The following is a 22554-nucleotide window of genomic DNA, read 5'->3' as shown; positions in this document are numbered from 1 at the left end:
AAAGGTCTTGTAATGTTGAAGACTTTTTGTTCAATACCTATTCAGAGATTTCTTTTCGTTGTGGAGATATGCCGAATGGAAATATTTAGGGGCCACTCCTCCAAGTCCTTAATGGGGCCGTTTGACAAAAATTGAAAGGGTGCATATTGTTCAGAACATTATTCTGAACATCTTTTGTTCAGTATTGCTTATCAAAATATTCCCCCTTTTTGAGATATAAAGCGTCAAAGATTTGGTATTCTGGCCCCTTTTGGCCCCTTATTATGCAATATAGGATCAAAATTTTATAACATATATTTCCAAATTGTTAAGATAATCATTTTTGTTTCAGTAACTTATAACAAAATATTAATCGTTTTAGAGTTATACTTGAAAGACTTTGGGCCCCTCTGAGCCCCTAATTTGAAGGGTCAGCCCCTTTTTCTTGATATCAAATGAAAGGTCCTATTTTTTGCATGTCTTTTGTTATACATGTTTTAACAAAATATTTGCATGTAAAAAGATATAAAGGAAAAAGTGACAAATTTTTTGCGAGATGCTTGTGAGCTTATTTTTCGAGCCCAGGCGAGCTTCGACGCCTTTTAAGCTGGAAAAATACAGATGCCAAATGGCACATCTATAATCTTTCCTCTATCTTCACTGAAAATCTTAACTCAATATCTCAAGTCGTTTAGGAGGAGTTTCCAGGACAAGTCTACCCTCTGAAAATCAGAAAATCCTTAATATCTCAAGATAGGAAGTGACGTCATCAATCAAAAAAATTTCCAATAAGGTTCAGATCAATACCTATCAGATCTAAAAGTTTCATGAAAATCGGCCAAGTCGTTTACGAGAACTCGCGTGCACAAAATCGGTAAGAATAATAATAAGAAAAACTAGACGAGCTTGTTGCAAAGCAACAAATAAGTCTTCCGTCTAAATTTCAAGGAGATGAGATCGAGAGACATCTACGGTCATATGAGCAAGAATGAGCCATAAACCATTACTTCCGGTTTGACCGGAAGTGACTTCATTTTGACTACTTTTAATGATCTCCTTAGCTGCTACTTGTCATTTTGAATAACTTTGCTTCTATGGTGTTATACAAATTCTCAATACTTTTTGAGATATCAGGAAAACACTTTTGGCCCCTCTAGCTCCCTAATTTTAGGGGCCAGCCCCTTATTGTTGACATCCTTTGAAAGATCGTGTCATTCTACACAACTTTTGTTCTATATGTTCTAACAAAATATTTACAGGTAAAAAGATATTGTAGAAAAAGTGTTAGAAATTTTGAAATTCTCGATATGCCTTTTTTCGGGCCATAGCGAGCGTCGGCGTGCAGCAATTCCGGTGAGAATGAAATACGTTTGTCACATCTACATATATTGTTCTGTCACCGCTGAAAATCTCAAGTTTCTCTCTTAAGCCTTTTTTTAGAAAACTCGCGGACAAACCAACCCTCTAAAATTCATTAAAATGCAGAAATCTCGGAACTGGAAGTGAAGTCATCAAAACAAAAAAATACATGTCTAGATTTTTTGATGTTCTATCAGACCTGAAAGTTTCATGAAAATCGAGCAAGCCGTTTCCGAGAACTCGCGTGCACAAAATCGGTAAGAAAAAGAATAATAAAAACTGTGGAAAAGAAACCTAAGAATAACAAGAAGGTCTTCCGCTGAAGACGGAAGACCTTAATAATAATAATAGGGAAAAAGAAACAGAACGAAAACAATAAGGTCTTCCGTTGGAAATGGAAGACCTTAATTTGACAGTTCAATAAAGTTTTCACTTTTCAAGTGTGCCCTGATTCCTGCCGAATGTCAATCAAAAGCGCAATCGTTCTTTTCAGTGTGTGAATAAAAAGTTGTAAACTACACACGGTGATGCAATCTAATAACTCAATTTTTTTTAATTTAAGTAAATAAAATTATATTTGCATGGTATTCACAAATTAAGTATACTGAATATATTATGTCTACATAGCTACATTCATGCGCAATACAGATTCTTTTCGTGCGATATTTAAAATTGTCGATTATGCATAGTTAAATAGATGTTATAGTAATATTTTTTTTTCAAATATACTTTTAGTTAGTTTTGCGAAATTATTATTTAGAGATATTATTTCCTGAACTTATAAAATATTAACGGATACTGTACTTCTAGACTGTATAGGATACATGTCGCATACATACATTTTGTAAAAATGTAAGATGGGACCTAGATATTTTTTTTTACATACACATGTATCTGTGTAGCATGTATCGTACTTAAAACATTGCCATTTAATTTTAGCGCTAAATTATTTTATACAAGACAGTCAGATTCTGAAAAGATTTTAGTACTGAAACACTTTAAAACTGAATTTATTATATTTATCTCATTAATGTCGGACTTCCAGAGGTAAATAAGGAATAAAAATGTAAATAATTTATATAAAACGGAAATATTTAAAGGAATTAATTTCTTCTACTTCAACGCTCGTTGAACACAAGATATTTGTATTGTACAAGTTTTAAAGTAAACGGTGAATTTTTTTTTTTTATTAAAATTGTTATTAATCATGTTAATTATTGTAATTAACGATGAAGATGATAATTCATCATTAATTTTAAATAAATCCCTTATAACGACTTATTTTCAAAATTTTAAGAAACTATTATTTAACATGACCAAGGGATGAAAGATTAAATATGAGTTTTTTCCTGCTAATCAATAACAATTAAAAACGATTTTAAATACATTATTTCACAATTTACATTTTTTTTTTCAAGAATCTTTTTATAACTGAATGCTTTAAATAAATAGAGTTATATTCCTTGGAGGCAATATTTATAGGTGGCGCTTTCTCAATTGCGGAAGTTAAGTCCTACTTGCAGTTTGCAAAAGCTAAAATGTTATGATAATGAAATTACACATATTTTGCGACACAAAATACTACGCATAAGGCTGATATGAATCATGTAATTTTATTTGCTCCATATGCAGACTTCGCATTATAAGTAAACGATGAAGCGATGAGAAGTCAGCGGTTTGCTTTTAGTGCAGTGTCATTTATGCATTATTCGAAAAAAGGAAGTAAATTTTACACCAGGCTACGGGTCCGCGAAGAGCGGCGTCCATTACTGTCTGGCATTATGTAACCGGCATGTGAGGTATTAGACAATAATCTGTTTCACGCCTTTTTCTCTCTGTCTATAGCTGTGTAGTAGACGATCATGGTGAAAGTTTTAACCATGATATAAATTTGAGAAAAAATTAACAAGGCAGGTGTTCAATTGTTGCTGTTGGAAGCAATTTGTTTGTTTATTTATTTATTTTTTTATGTTATTATGAATAATACTATAGACTTGTATAATATGCATAAAGTATAATACCCTGTCTGCAGCAAAAAGAACCATATTAAACAATTTATTGCTTCTGTTGTCATCATTATAGTATCACCAAGGTTCTCCTATATACTTGGTATGCAGGTCCCTGATATTACTATATATTAGGACCAAAACATGTATATTGTTCCTATAATTTGTAATTCAAGTATTTAAACTTTATTTTGCCTTATTTATTTAATCATTTATTTATTTAATCAATTAATTTTCTTTTTCTTAGAAGTACAAAAACTATATATTTTGCTATATGTACATTGTAGAGTTACTTTGCCTTTAACACACATGGGGGCCATGGGGCTTTTGTCAGCTGACTATTTATTATTTTTATGGTGTCTACACACTGTGACAATACAACTGGTGGCAATGATAAGACATGTTCATTTGCCATGGTCAGAAAGCTTAGTTGCTAGAGCATCTGCCAGAGCTTAAGTGGCCCACATTTAATTCTGCTCTGATTTGTTGTATTTTCTCCCTTCCTGTTACATATACATGTATCTACAGTAAAACACGCTTATAACAAACACATTTATTATGAATTGATGCCTACAGTGAAGTGATTTTCATTCCCCGTGGCTTTAAAATGTATTGTGAGCCTAAGAGATATAACAAATTACAATCTCTCACCAGAGGGCATATTACGCTTCGCTACAACACCTCTGTCAACGTCTAAATGCCAAGATTCTTGGCAAAACTTACCCTGACCTATTGCATAACAAATTATAAATTTTAAAGTTATATATTTTAGCTTTGAAATTTAAAGAAAAGTTTATGTATGAAAATTAGAAAGAAATATATCTGTATCACCGTATCTTACAAGGGATTATTTCTCGGCGGGATATTGCATTACTCATGTAGACAGATATGGAGAACGTGTAAAATTTAAAACGCATTGCCGACAAATATCAACATTGTTTAGTTTTTAAAGACAAACAACTTGCAGCATTGACACATACACAGAAAAGTGAAGGTAATACGCTTGTTAATCTTACTGTGATAAAGGCCACGCGTCTCCGCCTTCCGTACTACTTTTTAGGCGTTGACAGAGGTATAAGTGGAGCGTAGCGGGAACGATAACTCTGGATAGAGATTGGACCATTCCTGGCACTTTGTTCTAAGCGTGTTTTACTGTAATGCCTTTATATGCCCTTGAAGTCATGTGAGGAAGCTTTCCGGGTATGTACAATGTACCTGGGTTTGTGTCCTCAGTGTAAAGATGTTTAATTAGTGGGAAATATGATAGTCTGGCAGGTTTGGTGGTAGTCAGAGAACTGAGTTGGTAGAGCACATGTCCAGTGTTCAGGGGACGTTGAATCTTAAGCCCCATTTTTACCATTAAAAAAAAGCTTTAAAACATGGCCTTATGGCCTTATTACATGTATCAAAAACTTCATAAAAATAATGCTTAATAAAGCTATTTCATTGAATGCTTAAAATTCACATATAAATTATAATTAAATCAATAAAAAATTAAGATAATGTGCAATTCTTTTGTGAAATGCCCTATTGCATTTTCCCTAATTATTACAGTTGTATGAAATGGTAGTGAACAATACAAGATCTAGTAAATACATGATATAAAAAAAAAGTCTCTTCTGTTCAAATGAGATATTTGTTTAGTAATCCAGGTGACAAAAATATCTTAAATCAGGTAAATTTAATTGACATTATACCATATTTCATAAACTTGTACTACAAAAGTATTTGATAGGGTTCTTTTGTATTTATATTTATCACATTTGCCCTCTGTCTGTGGTGCATTGTATGGAGAGTTTCCCTGTGTGTGCATGTACTCTAATTTGTTTTCAAGGGTTGTTTTTAATACTTCCCAGGTAAATGTGTCAATATGGTCAAGAACATGTCAATTTAAATGCCTTTTGTAATGTTTGATATGTAATTTTATCAAAATTTTACATGTATTTGTAAGTACACACATGGACAACCTATTAAATGTACTAATAACTTGACCTATGGAATTGCAATATAGTGTGGTGAAATGATTAAGTTTCAGAAAATTTAACTAATTAAATAGCAGGTGTGATTTCTATCAACTGCAAGCAATTGGTCATTTTTGTCATGATAAATGATTTATTATAAGATGATAATTGAAACATACTGAAATCAGTATTTCAATCAATCCATTCCTTTGTATAATTAACCAGTTAAAAAAATTCAACCTGATGAGAATGAGCATATATACTTGTACTGCCAAACAGTCCATAAGGCCACAGTTACTAGATAATTCAGTTTACGGATCTGCCGACCCATTTTTTTTTTTTTTTTTAGGTTTTTGAAAATAAAAATAATAGATATTTTTTCACCCCTGTCATTTAAAAAAAAAAAATTATTGATGTTCCATTTGAAAGAATTTTCAATTTTTTTTTATTTTGTCACCACCCAATGGACATTTTGGTTGAAAAAATAAATAAACCTAAAAATAAAATAACTTTGGCCTAAACTATATGAAACTGGTAAAACACAATATCGGTACAGTTCATTAGATTTTTTTTTTATTATGGACACTCTTAAGTATGTACTGACTTATCAATTCTTTTTTTTCCATTCCTTTAGTGCCATCTTCAGTTCATTATGAGTATGAATAACATCATAAAGCAGGGGTACTTAAAGAAAGCTCACCCCACATCACCATCTTCAACAGGGGCTAGTTTTGCCACCAGCATAAAACAGGTACAGTTACTCCAGCATGTTATCTAAAGTAAGCATGCCTCACAAAACCATTTTTAACAGTGGCTAGTTTTGCTGCCAGCATAAAACAGGTACAGTAACTCCAGCATGTTATCTAAAGTAAGCACACCCCACAAAACCATCTTTAACAGTGGCTAGTTTTGCTGCCAGCCTAAAACACAGTAACTTAGACATGTTATATAATGAAAGCTCATCCCACATCACCAACTTCTACAGAGGACAGTTTTATCACCAGCATAAAACAGGTGCATAGTAACTCAAACAAAAATCTTAGAAGCCCTGGAGAGATTAAGAACAGAGACCCAAGACACCCACCAAACTTGTACTTTTATCATGGGTTTTGAAAAATATCTCAAATAGCTCTGTGGTAAGAATCAAACCACAGACAAATGACATCACTTGTCCTAGGCTACATGTACCAAGATGCATTAGATACATAGGATGCACAGCAGTGTGTGACTAGTAGATGTGGGATGTTTACTCCTCCTGGGCACCTGATCCCAACTCTGGTGTTTCTAGAGGTCCATGATTTTGCTTTGTCCAGGATTCATTTATGAAATTTTTCACTGTTAATGATCTTCACTTTTACATAAATCTATAAGACATCAAACAACTTTAGTCACACCATAAACTAAATCTATAAGACATCAAACAACTCCAGTCACACCATAAACTAAATCTATAAGACATCAAACAACTCCAGTCACACCATAAACTAAATCTATAAGACATCAAACAACTCCAGTCACACCATAAACTAAATATTAAACATTACAGATCTCCAGCATTGTACATAGACTTTTACGAAAAATCTATAAAATAAACTAAAACATTGATTTTAACATTTGATAAGTTCAGGAAATATAAAAAAGTTGATCATCTTAAAATTGTTGAATGAGAAAGAGATAAAAAGAAAAATCAATAACATATTAATGTTGTCTTAGTATTATATCTACTTCACTTATTGGTAGATATGGCAGCTTATAGACAAAACACTTCTTACTCAGCACTGGCAATGACAAGTTAGTCAAAACTGAATTTGATATGGTATATCTGTAAGGTCATAGACACTGAACATCTCCATTAAAAAATGTTTAAAGTCATTCAACATTGAATTACTTTGGGATAGCTTTGATACCTAGCACTGGTCAATTAGATATGCTGCACATATCCTTTAGTAATGTCTGTACAGTAAGTAGACTAGGGCTGAAACGATACGCCCCCTCCACGATACGGTACGTATCGCGATATTTGTGTCGCAATTCAATTTTTTCAGTACGATACATTTTAAAAAAGAAACAAATCATAAGGTTAAAGAAAACATGTATTCAGATTTCAAAAGGCAAGTAAAAGGTGGTGATACAATAAAGAGCACTACTTGTGCTTCTGTAGATTAAAAGAGCACTTTGTTCATATCAATACTAGCAGTGGCAGCCTGCTCTGAAACTTTCTCCATCACAATTTTCTCCCTTGTGTGTGTCAAACTATTAAAATGAGGTCGAACCTGATCTATTTCAAGTTGTTACCAAACCCGATTATAAAAAACATACCGAACCGAAAATCGAGGTAGTGAATCGAACATTGAAGCGAGCAGTAATATTGAACATTATTGAATTTTCGGTGAATCATTTTAGCCCTAAAGTAGACACTGAATAACTTAAGTATAGCTTTGAAAGCTGGTATTAACCTGGTTAACACTTTCCCATTTAGTCAGAAATGTCTTCACATTCAGAAGATACTGAAGTACTTAGAGATAGCTGTAAGAGAAAGGACTAGCCAAATAGTTGTAGACTGCATGTCTCAGTCAAAAATGTCTATACAATAAGAGACATTAAAGTACTTAGAGATAGCTATAAGAGAAAGGACTAGCCAAATAGTTGGAGACTGCATGTCTCAGTCAAAAATGTCTATACAATAAGAGACATTGAAGTACTTAGAGATAGCTATAAGAGAAAGGACTAGCCAAATAGTTGTAGACTGCATGTCTCAGTCAAAAATGTCTATATATTAAGAGACATTGAAGTACTTAGAGATAGCTATAAGAGAAAGGACTAGCCAAATAGTTGTAGACTGCATGTCTCAGTCAAAAATGTCTATATATTAAGAGACATTGAAGTACTTAGAGATAGCTATAAGAGAAAGGACTAGCCAAATAGTTGTAGACTGCATGTCTCAGTCAAAAATGTCTATATATTAAGAGACATTGAAGTACTTAGAGATAGCTATAAGAGAAAGGACTAGCCAAATAGTTGTAGACTGCATGTCTCAGTCAAAAATGTCCATACAATAAGAGACATTAAAGAACTTAGAGATAGCTTTAAGAGAAAGGACTTGCCAAATAGTAGTAGACTGCATGTCTCAGTCAGAAATGTCTGTATAGGGTAGTTGGTAGACATAACTTTGAGAACTAGTATTAGCCTAGAAGACACTGTTCATCTCAATCAGAAAATTCTTTACAGTCAGTAGACTCTGTACTTCACAAGCAGAAATGTCTGTAGAGTCATTACACACTGTACATCTCAATCAGAAATGACTGTAGAGTCAGTAGACCCTGTACTTCACAAGTAGAAATGTCTTTAGAGTCATTAGACACTGTACATCTCAATCAGAAATGTCTGTAGAGTCAGTAGACATTGCACTTCTCAATCAGAAATGTCTTTAGAGTCAGTAGACACTGTACTTCTCAAGCAGAAATGTCTGTAGAGTCATTAGACACTGTAAATCTCAATCAGAAATGTCTGTAGAGTCAGTAGACACTGCACTTCTCAAACAGAAATGTCTGTAGAGTCAGTAGACCCTGTACTTCTTAAGCAGCAACTCGGCATTAAACAATAATAATCAATCAATCTTAAGCAGAAATGTCTTTTGAATCAGTAGACCCTGTACTTCTCAAGCAGAAATGTCTGTAGAGTCAGTAGACCCTGTACTTCTTAAGCAGCAACTCGGCGTTAAACAATAATAATCAATCAATCTTAAGCATAAATGTCTTTTGAATCAGTAGACACTGTACTTCTCAATCAGAAATTTCTTTAGAGTCAGTAAACACTGTATTTCTCAAACTAAAATGTCTTTAGAGTCAGTAGACACTGTACTTCTCAATCAGAAATGTCTTTTGAGTCAGTAGACACTGTATTTCTCAATCAGAAAAGTCTTTAGAGTCAGTAGACATTGTACTACTCAATCAGAAATGTCTGTAGAGTCAGTAGACACTGTATTTCTCAAGCAGAACTGTCTTTAAAGTCAGTAGATACTGTACTTCTCAATCAGAAATGTCTTTAGAGTTAGTAGACACTGCACCTCTCATTCAGAAATGTCTTAAGAGTCAGTAGACACTGTACATCTCAATCAGAAATGTCTTTAGAGTCAGTAGACACTGCACCTCTCAATCATAAATGTCTTTAGAGTCAGTAGACACTGTACTTCTCAAGCAGAAATGTCTTAAGAGTCAGTAGACACTGTACATCTCAATCAGAAATGTCTTTAGAGTCAGTAGACACTGCACCTCTCAATCAGAAATGTCTTTAGAGTCAGTAGACCCTGAACTTCTCAATCAGAAATGTCTGTAGAGTCATTAGACACTGCACCTCTCAATCAGAAATGTCTTTAGAGTCAGTAGACACTGTACTTCTCAATCAGAAATGTCTTTAGAGTCAGTAGACACTGTAAATCTCAATCAGAAATGTATATAGAGTCAGTAGACACTGCACTTCTCAATCAGAAATGTCTATAGAGTCAGTAGACACTGTACTTCTCAAGCAGAAATGTCTTTTGAGTCAGTAGACACTGTGCTTCTCAATCAGAAATGTCTGTAGAGTCAGTAGACACTGTACTTCTCAATCAGAAATGTCTTGAGAGTCAGTAGACACTGTACTTCTCAATCAGAAAAGTCTTTAGAGTCAGTAGACATTGTACTACTCAATCAGAAATGTCTGTAGAGTCAGTAGACACTGTACTTCTCAATCAGAAATGTCTTTAGAGTCAGTAGACACTGCACCTCTCAATCAGAAATGTCTTTAGAGTTAGTACACACTACTTCTCAAGCAGAAATGTCTTAAGAGTCAGTAGACACTGTACTTCTCAATCAGAAATGTCTGTAGAGTCAGTAGACACTGTACTTCTCAATCAGAAATGTGTTTAGAGTCAGTAGACCCTGAACTTCTCAATCAGAAATGTCTGTAGAGTCATTAGACACTGCACCTCTCAATCAGAAATGTCTTAAGAGTCAGTAGACACTGTACTTCTCAAGCAGAAATGTCTGTAGAGTCATTAGACACTGTAAATCTGAAGCCAAAATGTATATAGAGTCAGTAGACACTGCACCTCTCAATCAGAAATGTCTGTACAGTCAGTAGACACTGCACTTCTCAATCAGAAATGTCTATAGAGTCAGTAGACACTGTACTTCTCAAGCAGAAATGTCTTTTGAGTCAGTAGACACTGTGCTTCTCAATCAGAAATGTCTGTAGAGTCAGTAGACACTGTACTTCTCAATCAGAAATGTCTTTAGAGTCAGTAGACACTGTACTTCTCAATCAGAAATGTCTGTAGAGTCAGTAGACACTGTACTCCTCAATCAGAAATGTCTTTAGAGTCAGTAGAGACTGTACTTCTCAATCAGAAATGTCTGTAGAGTCAGTACACACTGTACTTCTCAATCAGAAATGTCTTTAGATTCAGTAGATACTGAATAAATTAGTCACAGCTTTAAATATTAGCCTTTAGAGACATAGATTCACTTACACATTCACTTCTTGATTAAAAATATCTGCATAGTAATTTGACTCTGTTTTTACTAAAGTGGCAATGGGAGTTAATAGACGTTAACTTCTTAGACTGAGTTAGACATGACAGCATTTAAATTTTATATTAATCAATGCCTCAACAGGATAACATCAGGAAGTATTTCACCAGAGGTTTTCAGAAGACAATGGATTTCTTGCCTGAGAAACAGGAAGGAAACAGAACCATCGTCCCTGACTTGAGTGTCGCTGACTCATTTTAATGCATTGACGTGCAGATGCACATATTATCATTCCCACTGTAAACAAAGTGAAACTTGAGCTTGCTTTTCTTTCCCTTTCTATCTCAACTATATAAAAAATGCAAGCCTTAGACTTTTTTGTGATATTCTTCCCTTTTTCATCCTTGCAACATCAGAGGTCCGGAGTCCCTCCTTGGTGGTGGGGTGGGAATGAGTGGACTCAGGCCCCTTGATGTTGTGACAACGTTCTATTTTATGAGGATTATTTAGATTTGTATACTATATATAAATATATTATAGTTACTACCAGTAACATAAAGTTACATGTAATATTTGTTAGTTTCCCTGAAGATGTTTATTAATATACTTTGAAAATCACTTCCTCATAACACTCATTTAAACACCATCAGTTTATACCTCCTAATGAAGACTGGATTTTTATATTGATGGAGCAATTGGAGCTAGCATTTTAAAACACTTTCCACAAGAGTCATACTTGATAAAATCTTAATAACATAAAACAAGGCTATGCTTTCACTTTAATTAAAATTATAAGCATAAGTTAATGTACCAGATATTGAGCTGTACATTGACATGTATTAATTTGAAACAAATTTAAGTGTCTTTAAAAAAAATACGTAACTTCACAAGATAATCACAAAAAAAATCCTTTAATTATTTAATTCATTTTTTGTAAATATACATCCCTGTTTGCTGTCCAGTCAATGTGAAAGAAATGGTTGAATATTTTGGCCCTATATTATAATTATGGCCCTTAATGGCTGAATAATTTTGACCCCATGCAATGATGTTTTTTTTCAAAAGATTCTGAATTGTTTTTGCAGTTGTTTGAGCCCCAGAGATGGTATGTTTTTGGAATGAAGAATGGGATTCCACACCTAGAGTATTACGACAAAGAAGAGAGTGCATTCTCAGGGGAGCCAATCCACTCTTACTGCATGGCTAACTGTAAGCGCATCACGTACACCATGGGACGGCTGAATAAGGTCTGGACATTTTGTATCTTCTTAGAGGACCGAATTCTGGAACTTACAGCAGAATCTAGGTATATATGACTATTATTTCAATTATTTTCACTAAGATTCACTAAATCTACTTTCTAAATCCACTACAAGAATAAGGTACCTGGACTACCAATACATTGAGGTGTATTTTTTTCTTCAGGGATAGTATGCTGGCATGGTGCAGGATTTTAGAAAGAACACTTCATGCATTTGGAAACCTAGTGAGCTTTATATTTAATTACAATACACAATTCTTCATCAGTGTTTGTACAAAGTAATAGTTGTTCTGTAATCATTTCATTTTTGACTTCTTTTTTATTTCCAGAGGAAAACTAGTAGTGAACATGTATACAGTGCCTACCCTATCAGAAGACCCCCCAAAAAGAGCCTACCTGTGACACCTCCAGGATCTCCCCAGCCCCAGGGGGCTGAGGCTCCCCCTCTCCCTACAAGTAACCATGGTACCAAAGAAGAAAGTGACAAAGAAGAAATATTTGAGAGTCAGAGGAGTTTGATGAACTCATTACGTAACTCAGGTAATTTACAGAATGCCTCAGCGGGTCTGAGAGAATCTATTATCCTGGCTATGCGTAACTCGTCCAATTCTGATGATGGTGTCTGCCAGTCTCTCCCCGAGGACGACGTAAGTCAGTCCTTGGAGGAAGATAAGGGAGCAGATGGAGATATAGACAGCGACCCAGAGTATAGCGATGCAGCCTGGACTAAGGGGACTATAGAGTTTGACACAGAAGATTCCAATCAAGGTTTATCTTATGTTAGATTCAAAGCTGTTCTTCTTGAGATTGGCTAACATCATATCACTTCCTTCAAAGCATCACAATCTTTCTTTATTATGTAGCACTCGTAATCTCATTTTGTCTATACTCAAGTAGTGCTATGCTGATGCTAGCAGTATTTTCGGAATTTTTCTGAGATCTTGCTGCTGTAAGTAATTACATTGCTGGCTGGCCACAAACAGGCCGTTACAAGATTAAAGAAACAAGCTTCTATTGCAGCTACATGACTATAGAGGTGTATTGCTACTTGTTTGAGTGATATTTGTCAAATGAATCATTGTAGAAAACTACTTAATGTCACACACTTTGTGCTAAAGTAGGTTACTGGGTCAAGTGAGACAATGTTTAGTTTGATTAGAATCTAAACATTAGACTGTTATATAAAGTTTGGAAGGAATTTCAGTACTTGACTAATGTTATAATTGTCCTTACAGAAAGAAGACAATTAAATTGACAAATAACTTTTAAAATAATATACTTTGTTTCATGAGAAAAAAATGAATGTATAATGCACTAATGTTTCTGTGTTAACAAATGGCTAAACATTTGAATTTTGATGCTAACATTTAAAGAAAAAAAAAATTAGTACAAATGTATATTGACTATGCAAGCAGATTTACATCTAAAGTACTTAACACGTTTCTTTTTGCATGGAAACATGGAAATGTGCAATTATATATATTCTAATTGTTTACATATTACAGTGACATGAATTTTTTTACTCACTGGAATCTTATTAATCATTTTCAACAAAATATTTACATTTGTGCTGTAGTGATATTTAATCTTTGAAGAGTAATAAGCCTTATTTCATCATGAATTTAACTGTATTTACTGAAATATACTTGTATTTGAGATCCAGAATTCATTGATTTTTTTTTTTTTTTTTTTTTTTTTGGCAATTTAAGATAAATTTTTGATTTAAAGTCCTGTCATCATACAGAAACAATACTGCACTATTAATACACGTGCTTCATTTTTAAACACAATGGGCAATTATTTTGGTGAGTATGGTGTAAAATTAATGTATAACATGTGAAGTCACCAGTGAAATGATATTAAGAAGCTGTTACGTTTTACAGAGGGTGTTGGTTTGGAGATTCGTAGAGGAAGACATCGTACCAATTCCGATTCTAGTGGCAGTGAACCCGACACAACTGGTGACGAGGACTTTGTGGCGGAAGATTTCTTTGTTAACAATAAAAAGCTACAGAAATCTCCAGCAGTTCATAGACGATTTAGAGACGATTTGGGGATAAAGAAAAGGCCCACACCACAACCAGTGCGTCCCCTCTCCATGATTAACTATCCACCATCACAAAACATTTATGAAAATGAAAATCTCGATTTCGTGTTGGATCCAAGGCTGCAGGACCAGTTTCATGGAGATGTCGTCAGAAATAAAGAAATACCGCCAGCTCAACCACTTACGAAAGACAATAACTACAGCTTTGTACGTCGACAAAGGCTGTGCAGCGGCGATACATCCTCCAAACCAGAAACTGATGGCGATAACTATGAACTTGCAAGAAATCCATTTACTGAAGAATTTAGAATTCCCGAGAGACCACCTAGTGATCCATATTTAGACATGTGTGACGCGGACAGAAGTAGGACTCTTACCAAACCTTCATCTAACGTACATCAGCTAGATGACGGTTATCAAGTGATTAGATCTGAAGATGGTGAATCAAAGTTGGTTGATTATGAAGATATGACTGCTGATATGAAGGATTTACGAGTGTTTTTGCCCCCTTGTGATGAGAAGAAACGCCAAAGTGGTCTTAGTGATGCAAGTACACCTACTAGTAAAGAGAGTGGAAGTGTGTTCCTAGGATCAAGAGATTCATCCTCCAAAGAGGACAACTTATATGCTCCATTCCCAGTGTCACTTGATTCCCAGGGTTCCACAGCTAATGTGGAAGACATTCCTAGTGTGCCCCCTCCACGGACTAGTGGCACTGAATCACCCAAATGTTCTAGTCCAGACAAACCACCACGCCACAAAAAAGGCTCTAGTGTGGTATCCCCTCCACACTCAAACAGAAATTCGCGAGAATCTGACTCTCCACGAGTGGCCAGTCCTGTTCCTCCTCCATTAGATTCTATACCAAGCAGAAAAACTCCACAAGACATACCAATGCCAGATAACATGCCGAGCAGTGTCCTCCCTCTCAGATTTGGAGAATTCGTACCAGGTCTATCCAATTTTTCACGCCCGGATGATCCGGATAAAGGCAATTTCTACTCTGTACAACCTGTTCCACCTAAACGGAGAAATGTTCCTCCTCCAACTGATTATGCATACGTGACCCCAAAACCTGAGGACAAAGGCTTAATTCCCGAACTCCCTCCTCCCCGCAGACAACCATCCAACATTCCGGTGGGTAAAGGGCTAAATTCTCCACCACAACAATCGTTTAAATTCAAACCAGGCCTTTCAGAACCAGGGCTAGAGAACCACAGTGACAGCAATGATGAATATGAAGATGCGACAATGATGAATGGTCAGCCCCCAAGACCCCCACCTAGGAGGTCCAACCTAAAAAATTCTAAAAGTTATACTTCTGAGGAAAAGACAAATGTTACAAGAGATGACATGCCAATAAGACCAAAGAGTATGTATTTGCTTAATTATACTCCCATAAACAAAGTGTGTTGGGGGGGGGGGGTGTATAATGAAATACCCATGTCTATCTGTCTGTCCATTTGTCTGCTAACATATTTTGTTTTGAATTTATCTCTGAATGTCAAACTTTGTAGATTTAATATATACATTATAGACTTGTACATCTGATATTTTCAGATTAATTTGTCAAGTTTAAAAATAATAATATGAATATTTTAAGATTTTATTCTATATAATTCATTGACAGTATAATTAGGAGTGAAATTTCTGTCTGCACACGACTTTGAAACCAAGAAGTTTTAGATCTAGAGCCTCATATTTGATACAAAGGTAGCTTGTGACCAGAGGTGTGTCTTGACTCTGTACTGAGGTCATTTTGGCAAGGTCATGGGTGCAGAAGTTTTAAATTATTGTTCTAGCCACAAAGCATTTGAAGGTGATACTTGAGACAAAGATTGTTTGTGACTCAAGTATATATCTTGACCTTAACCCAATGTAATTTGTACAAGGTCAAGGTCACTGGCTTTAGAAATGTATAATTCTTGTTTCGGCCATAACTTTGAAGTGGAGATTAACATTAGTGGATTACATGTAAACTAGGCACAAAGGTTGCTTGAGATAGAGGATGTGTAACAACCATGGTTATTTGGAAAAGGTCAAAGTTATTGGATGTTAAGTGTAAATTTCTTGTCCTTAACATAATTTTGTAAGGAAATAACTTAAGAAGATCATACCTGACCACAAGGTTAATTATGATCATAGGATATGTCATGGGCCTGAACATGGTCATTTAGACAGGGTCACAGAATTCAGAAGTGACATTTTAATCCTTGGACTGTGGATGGTAACATTTTTTGCACTCAACATAGATAGGTGTTATCACATTTTTGTCAATCAATACATCTCGGCAAGATTCAGGCCATGAGGATTTGCAGTACCTATAATGTTTTAGTCAGATGGCAGAGTTTTTCTCTAAGCTATTTTAACTGAGCCCCATGGGGGTAGTAGTCCTATTAGGACAGATCTAGTTACACTTGCTCTATTTAAATGCACTAGCAAAACAAGAACTCTTAGATTTGGCTTGTTGATTGCTGATCTTTTTAATTAAAACTAAATATCTATTAACTATTAAGAAGTTTTAGCAAAAATGACCACAGGCATAATTATGATCATAGGATATGTTATGTCATATGACAAAATGTAGTTAAGAAATAATTTTTTTGTCTTGTACATATATAAGTAATATAAAGTCACAGTTAATTTATGGAAATTGATAAGCATTTTACGAGTTTACTTCATTCTAGGTTCAGTGGTGAGACAGCAGTCCCTACAGGAACGCCAGAGGATCAGTCAGACAGTGGGGGTTATCAATGTGGTCCCCCTCAAACAGAGCCAGGTGGAGCTCCTACAACAGGAGCAGAGACACCCCTTCATCAACATTACCATCAACAGGGCCTGGGGAACAAAGATTGGACTTGTTGACTGCTTTGACAAAGTCTGGTTGGTACTAGCAATTTTTTTTCAGTAAACTTTGTAGAATTTACATTATTTCATAGAATCAAATTTTAAAATTTAAAGAAAATATTATATCAAAAACTTAATCCATCAAATAATGTCAAAATTACAGAAATTATAATTGATCAATGTTGTTGACTTAATCTGTGCCATCCCTTAAATAAATGATTTTCTAGTGACCTTGGCTTTTAAGATATATAACCTTGAATCAAGATGGACAGAATCCATTATGTTGCCCTCTTTTAGGGGAGATATAATTTTTGCTAATTTTCATAAAAAGGGTTGCAGGATGGGACATGAAGACATGTCCTCGATTAAGTGACAAATTACACATAGGAGACCAGTTACTGAAAATAAATGACAAAAAAGTCAAAAACAGTGCAGATGCCCAGCGGATGTACAAGAGTGGTGAGGAAACTGTTGTTCTGACAGTCCATAGATTGCCCTATGCACAGGTTATAGCCATTCATCGACAGGAAAACAAACAACCGATTGGAATCCAGAGAGAGGGGGGAACATCGAAGGTAACCAATCAAAATCTAGCTAACTCTCTTGTTAACATCAAGGAAACTTTCGTTAAAAAATAAACGTTTTTACTATGGTTTAAATGTAAATGGAAAATCTTTACGCATTCTATGCTTCATTAATTTTCAATTTTTAATTTTAATAATTAACACCTTTGCAAAATATAATGTATTTTAGCTTTCTTCAAATTTAAGTCAGTCATGTGTGTTTCATTTGCATCATGGTCCATGGAGATATAAATCTCAAAGTTCTAATTTATTTCAATGTGCTGAAAACATTGATACAAATATAAATGAAGGTTAAAGTTGTGATTTCGTTGCCTCTTGTTTTTTGACTCTATAAATGGCTACTTGTTTTGGACTGACAATCTGTGTTGATTTCTTTTTTGTTACTCATTGAGAGATTGACTTTATTTAGATAGTGTATGTGGATCCTAATGGTTTAGCAGCACACCATGGACTCCAGCAACGGGCACGCTCTGTGCTCGTGGGCAGCGATTTTTGCTACTGGTGCCTGACGGAGATCAACAGCCGTCCCCTTGATTTGTCCTTTAAGGGGAATGAGGTCGGTCAATCGGGAGAGGGCCTGGTGAATTGATTTTGATTTTTAGAGTGCATGAAATCAGAAGCAAGGAATGCATGCACTTTAAAACAAATAATTTTTTTTTAAATGTTATGAATCAGACTTAGCACAATTATCCATAAGAATAGAAAATAAAGAATATAGATAATAAAAAAGAGAGAACTGTATGAATGACATTGTATTACATTTTGCAGTTCAGGTCATATTTCAGTACATGTATAAGCATGATTGTTTGAAATGGCATCAGACAAGTTTCAGTAATTTTTAAAAAGAAACAAAAAACTTATTTTAATGAAGATAAAATAAATTTTAATGACATGTTTGTAGATTGATCATTTGTTGAATGCTGTGGGAAGGGATATCTCCATTGTTGTCCAGCCGGAAGATTTTGTCAAAGAATTAAAGAAGCAGTTGAAGAAGCTTAAAAACTACAAAGATCTGTTAATGAAGTATTAGGTCTACTGAAAGTTTGAATTCCAAAGACAATGTTTATCTGTAATTTGCCATTGCTTTCCATATTAATATTTGTCATATGTGATATGACTGTGTGTATTAATTAACTATCTTAGTGCTACTCCTGTAATGAAAATTTTGGTTGCAATGTTTCTTATGAAATGTTCTGTTCTTTTTCATTCTGTATTAGTGCTGAAAGACATGTGATGTAGATTTTTAATGTAGATGTACTATTTATAAATAGCTTAGACTTTAGTTATTAGAATAGAAAGACTAAAATAGAATAGATACATTGACCATAGAGATTTAGATGGCTTGTGCACAATAATTCTGATTCATAGTGTATGTAGTACATATTTTTGTATTGTTTATTGAGAACTTGACAAAGATAATTCCAAGTAGCAAAGAAAATACTTTTCTTTATGTTTTTGTCCATTAAAAATGATTCCAGAATTACCATATGATTGCTATATTGGTGAGTTAATATGATACAGTGTAAAAATAAAATCAGATATTGTTTGATGATGTGTGATTCAAGGCAAGGTGATCTACAATTTTAGCCATAACTTTTGTAACTCTACAAATTTACTGTAAGTGTTTTAATGTTAACCATGGGTGCTATAGATGTTTCTTTAGTCTAACAAATTACAATGTAATATTGATCTATATTGTAATGCAGCCATAATATTTCTGAGTTACATTTTTTTCACTTTTTTGTGACCAATCATGACATATTTCATTATTACGTGCTCCACACTGCACTGCTTAGATATGCTGAACACCAGTATTGTACATGTATGTAGAATAATTGAAAGAATAAGATCTGCTATATGCTTTTTTGTCTCAATTGTTTTTTATTTATTTGTTTTACATTCTGTTCATCTGAATAAGAGTTGTTCACAATCGGTATAGAACCAGTATAAATTGTCTCACAGTTCTGCTGTGTTTAATAAAAAGCTGTCAACTGCTGATTTTTGTTTATGTGTATTTATACTTGTTTTCAATCACATTTCTCTGTATAACTGCTGAAAGTTAATAACCTGGATGTTTATGCCTGTATCCTTAAGTTTTTATGAATCTGTCTACACGATTCATTATGTCTGTCTGTCTGTGTATGAGTTCATTTATGTGTTCTTTTACAAATACCATCATACTTCACACATTCACTCTTACTTGAATGGATTGCATCATCTCTATAATCAAAATATTTTATCACAAAAGATCATTTTAAGCTGACATTTTGTCTGGACCATATACATATACATGTACGTTAATGTAAAAAAGAAAAATAGAGTGATACATACTACACTAATTTATTGCTCTTGTTCACATTTGCTGTGACATGACCATGGATTTCAAGGTCAATTGTTTCTTCTCTTTTTGTACATAGACTGCAATGCCTTAAAATAATTATAATGAATGAGAAGGGAATTTTGTGTTCTTCATTTGATGACAACTTTTTTTATCTCCAACATTTATTCTACATTTAATTTATAGGTAGATCTCAGATCTTTTTTTTAGAAGGGTCTAAACAGTTGGAGCCAATATTACCGTATATTTTCGCCTATAAGTCAGCTTTTTGGGAGTTAAACTTTGGTCCAAATCTCTTTATCCGACTTATACGCGAGTTATAACAAGATTGGTATTTTAGCAGGTCAATTCCTCTAATTTAAGCTTAAAAAATACAACTGACTTATTGGCGGACCAACTTGCAGGCGAGTATATACAGTGAATAAATGCAAGGTTTTTATGTTTAAATAATAATAAAATTGAAAGATTTTTGCACCTTAATAAATACACTCTAGTGTTTGATGGTTACCATTCCAACAGCCAATGTATACTGAATATTGCTATGTTATCAGCTGTACAGTCAGTGTTTAACTGACCATGCTTATGTCTACTCAACAGAACCATCACTTCATTTGACTTCATTCAACTGAGCGTTTTTTTTTTTTCTGTAACTTCTAACCTGGTTTATTGTTTACATGTATGTATGGAAGCTGACTATCCATTTTGCCAGAATCCCATTTGTAATCACCAATGTACATTGTAATGTAGGCATCCTATACTGATATGCTATATGCTGGTCATCTAGCAGTGAAATTCAGAATTGTTTCCAGTCATTTAGTGACTAATGCATTATATAAACAGAATTCATTTTTGTACACTAACAAGTTGATGGTTGATAGATTCAAGTAATGAATCAGTCTGTGCGCTTGTTGAAGAAGAGCAACTTTTTGAAGATTAATATAATAAATATGCATGTATTTGTATGCCACTTTATCATGCCAATGATCAATAGAAAAATTTCTAAGACCTCTCAGTTCTTTAGGCTCATATTAATATTCTGTATGTATAAGAAATTGATTGAAATGATAAATTAGAAATGTAGAATAGTGAATAGTATGTATGGTGTATTGAGGAAAGGATTTTTTTGTCAATTTTTTAAAGATTTGATTTTCAGCACATCATATATATTCAGAGCTTACTACGTGTATATTGAATGTTTGTAAAATTAAGATAACTTTAAAAATATTTTCTTTTGAAAACATTTAACAGGGTTTGTTTGTATGGATAGAAAATACATCATTTTTCATCATGACTCAATCATTAATTGATTAAAATGTACATTGGTATTAATAATAATGATTACATCATAAAACCAACCAGAATACATTCTGTTTGTTGTATCAATTAACTTCAACTTGCTAGGATTATGCTCTTAAGATCTTTTGTATTCTATACACATTTTTTTATTAGTTAAATAACTAAATGATACCAAATGCTTACAAATTCTGTAAATGTGTTACGTTTGGCTCTGTATTCTATTTAGTGCCTTTGGCAGAAAGCAGCTTCCCTTAAATAAAGTACATGCCGCTAAATGCTTTGTTAATGTACCCTTTTTATCTAGCTTATTCAGGAACCAACCAGTACAAATCTACAATAACTTGTTGAAAAATCAGTATCTAGCAAGTATCCTACATGCTTAGTATAATAAATTTATAGAAGCTTATTTAGTTTTTTCGGAATTTTCTCCTGTGATAAGTATATACTAGTCAATGATTGAATCACTTACTTGTATCTGAAATTAAATTTGAAATCAGCATTGAAAGACACTTTCAATGATACTTTAATATTTATTTGGAATTAAAAAAAAAGAAAATAGATTAGTTCTCAATTTATTGTTAAAAAAAAAGACAGATTAAAAACTAGTCATGAAACTTACCTGGTAACTATGGAAGCCTGAAGAGCACCAGGTTCCTAGAATTACTGTTACTTGTTGATTAATATATACAAATCTGAAATCCAGGTACTATTCTTGATTTTAGAATTGATCAAGTTACTTGTTCATACTTAGCTTTTTTTCTATTATGATGTATTATGCTTAATTGATGGTGTTTGAACTTGTATCAGATTTTACAAGTTGTAACATGTATAAATTAGTCTCGAACAACCAAGCTCTTCTGGCCGCAACTTAACTAATGTCTCATCTCTTTGATGTACAGTAAGTCATGGTCAGGATAGTCCAATTGATCGTGACTAGTTATAAACATGTTCTAAATAAAATCTATCAACATGGCAGACTGTATTGCATGAAGATTTGGCAGAGAGAATGTACTCACAATGTGTTATTTTATAATTAATTGAAACATTAAAATGTTTTTAATCATCTATTTTTTTTATTTTTTTTTTTTTGAAAAAACAGATTTGCAATTCTAATTGTTGAGTAAAGAGATCAGTAATGAATTTCCCTTTTTAGAATTACTGACACTATGAATTGACCTATATTTCCAATGTGAACTCTTTCTTTTTTTTTTATACGCCTGTCTTAAGATGGGATATATTATGGTATGGTGTTCATGTCCATCTGTCTGTCTGTTAGCCTTTTCATGTCCAGCTCAGGCCTAGAATAATCAAACTGATACATCTTGGGTAGAAGGTGTAACACACATTAATAGTAAGTTGACCTTTA

The 22554-nt window shown here is 33.8% G+C and overlaps 1 protein-coding gene across 3 annotated transcripts; it reads left to right on the top strand.

The window, feature by feature from the left end:
- Positions 1-2826: 2826 nt before the first annotated feature.
- LOC133194135 (serine/arginine repetitive matrix protein 1-like) lies at positions 2827-22253 on the top strand. 3 transcript variants are annotated; one of them, XM_061330133.1, is made up of 10 exons: positions 2827-3137; positions 5940-6056; positions 11901-12121; positions 12241-12301; positions 12406-12616; positions 13960-15495; positions 16811-17006; positions 17302-17545; positions 17964-18134; positions 18456-22253. In XM_061330133.1, exons 2-10 carry the CDS (start codon positions 5958-5960, stop codon positions 18582-18584), a joined length of 2868 nt encoding a protein of 955 aa, XP_061186117.1. In that variant the 5' UTR covers positions 2827-3137; positions 5940-5957; the 3' UTR covers positions 18585-22253. The 3 variants fall into 3 exon arrangements, with proteins under 3 accessions (XP_061186117.1, XP_061186110.1, XP_061186103.1); XM_061330126.1 differs by having other exon boundaries at positions 12406-12844; positions 17964-18110; XM_061330119.1 differs by having other exon boundaries at positions 12406-12844.
- The last annotated feature ends 301 nt before the right edge of the window (positions 22254-22554 follow it).

This window comes from Saccostrea echinata, unplaced genomic scaffold (assembly GCF_033153115.1).
Source record: "Saccostrea echinata isolate AGI-Se365-2 ecotype Australia unplaced genomic scaffold, CSIRO_AGI_Sech_v1 ptg000001l, whole genome shotgun sequence".
In the NCBI taxonomy this organism is placed as follows: Eukaryota; Metazoa; Mollusca; class Bivalvia; order Ostreida; family Ostreidae; genus Saccostrea; species Saccostrea echinata.
This window is presented reverse-complemented; position numbering and strand designations above follow the sequence as displayed.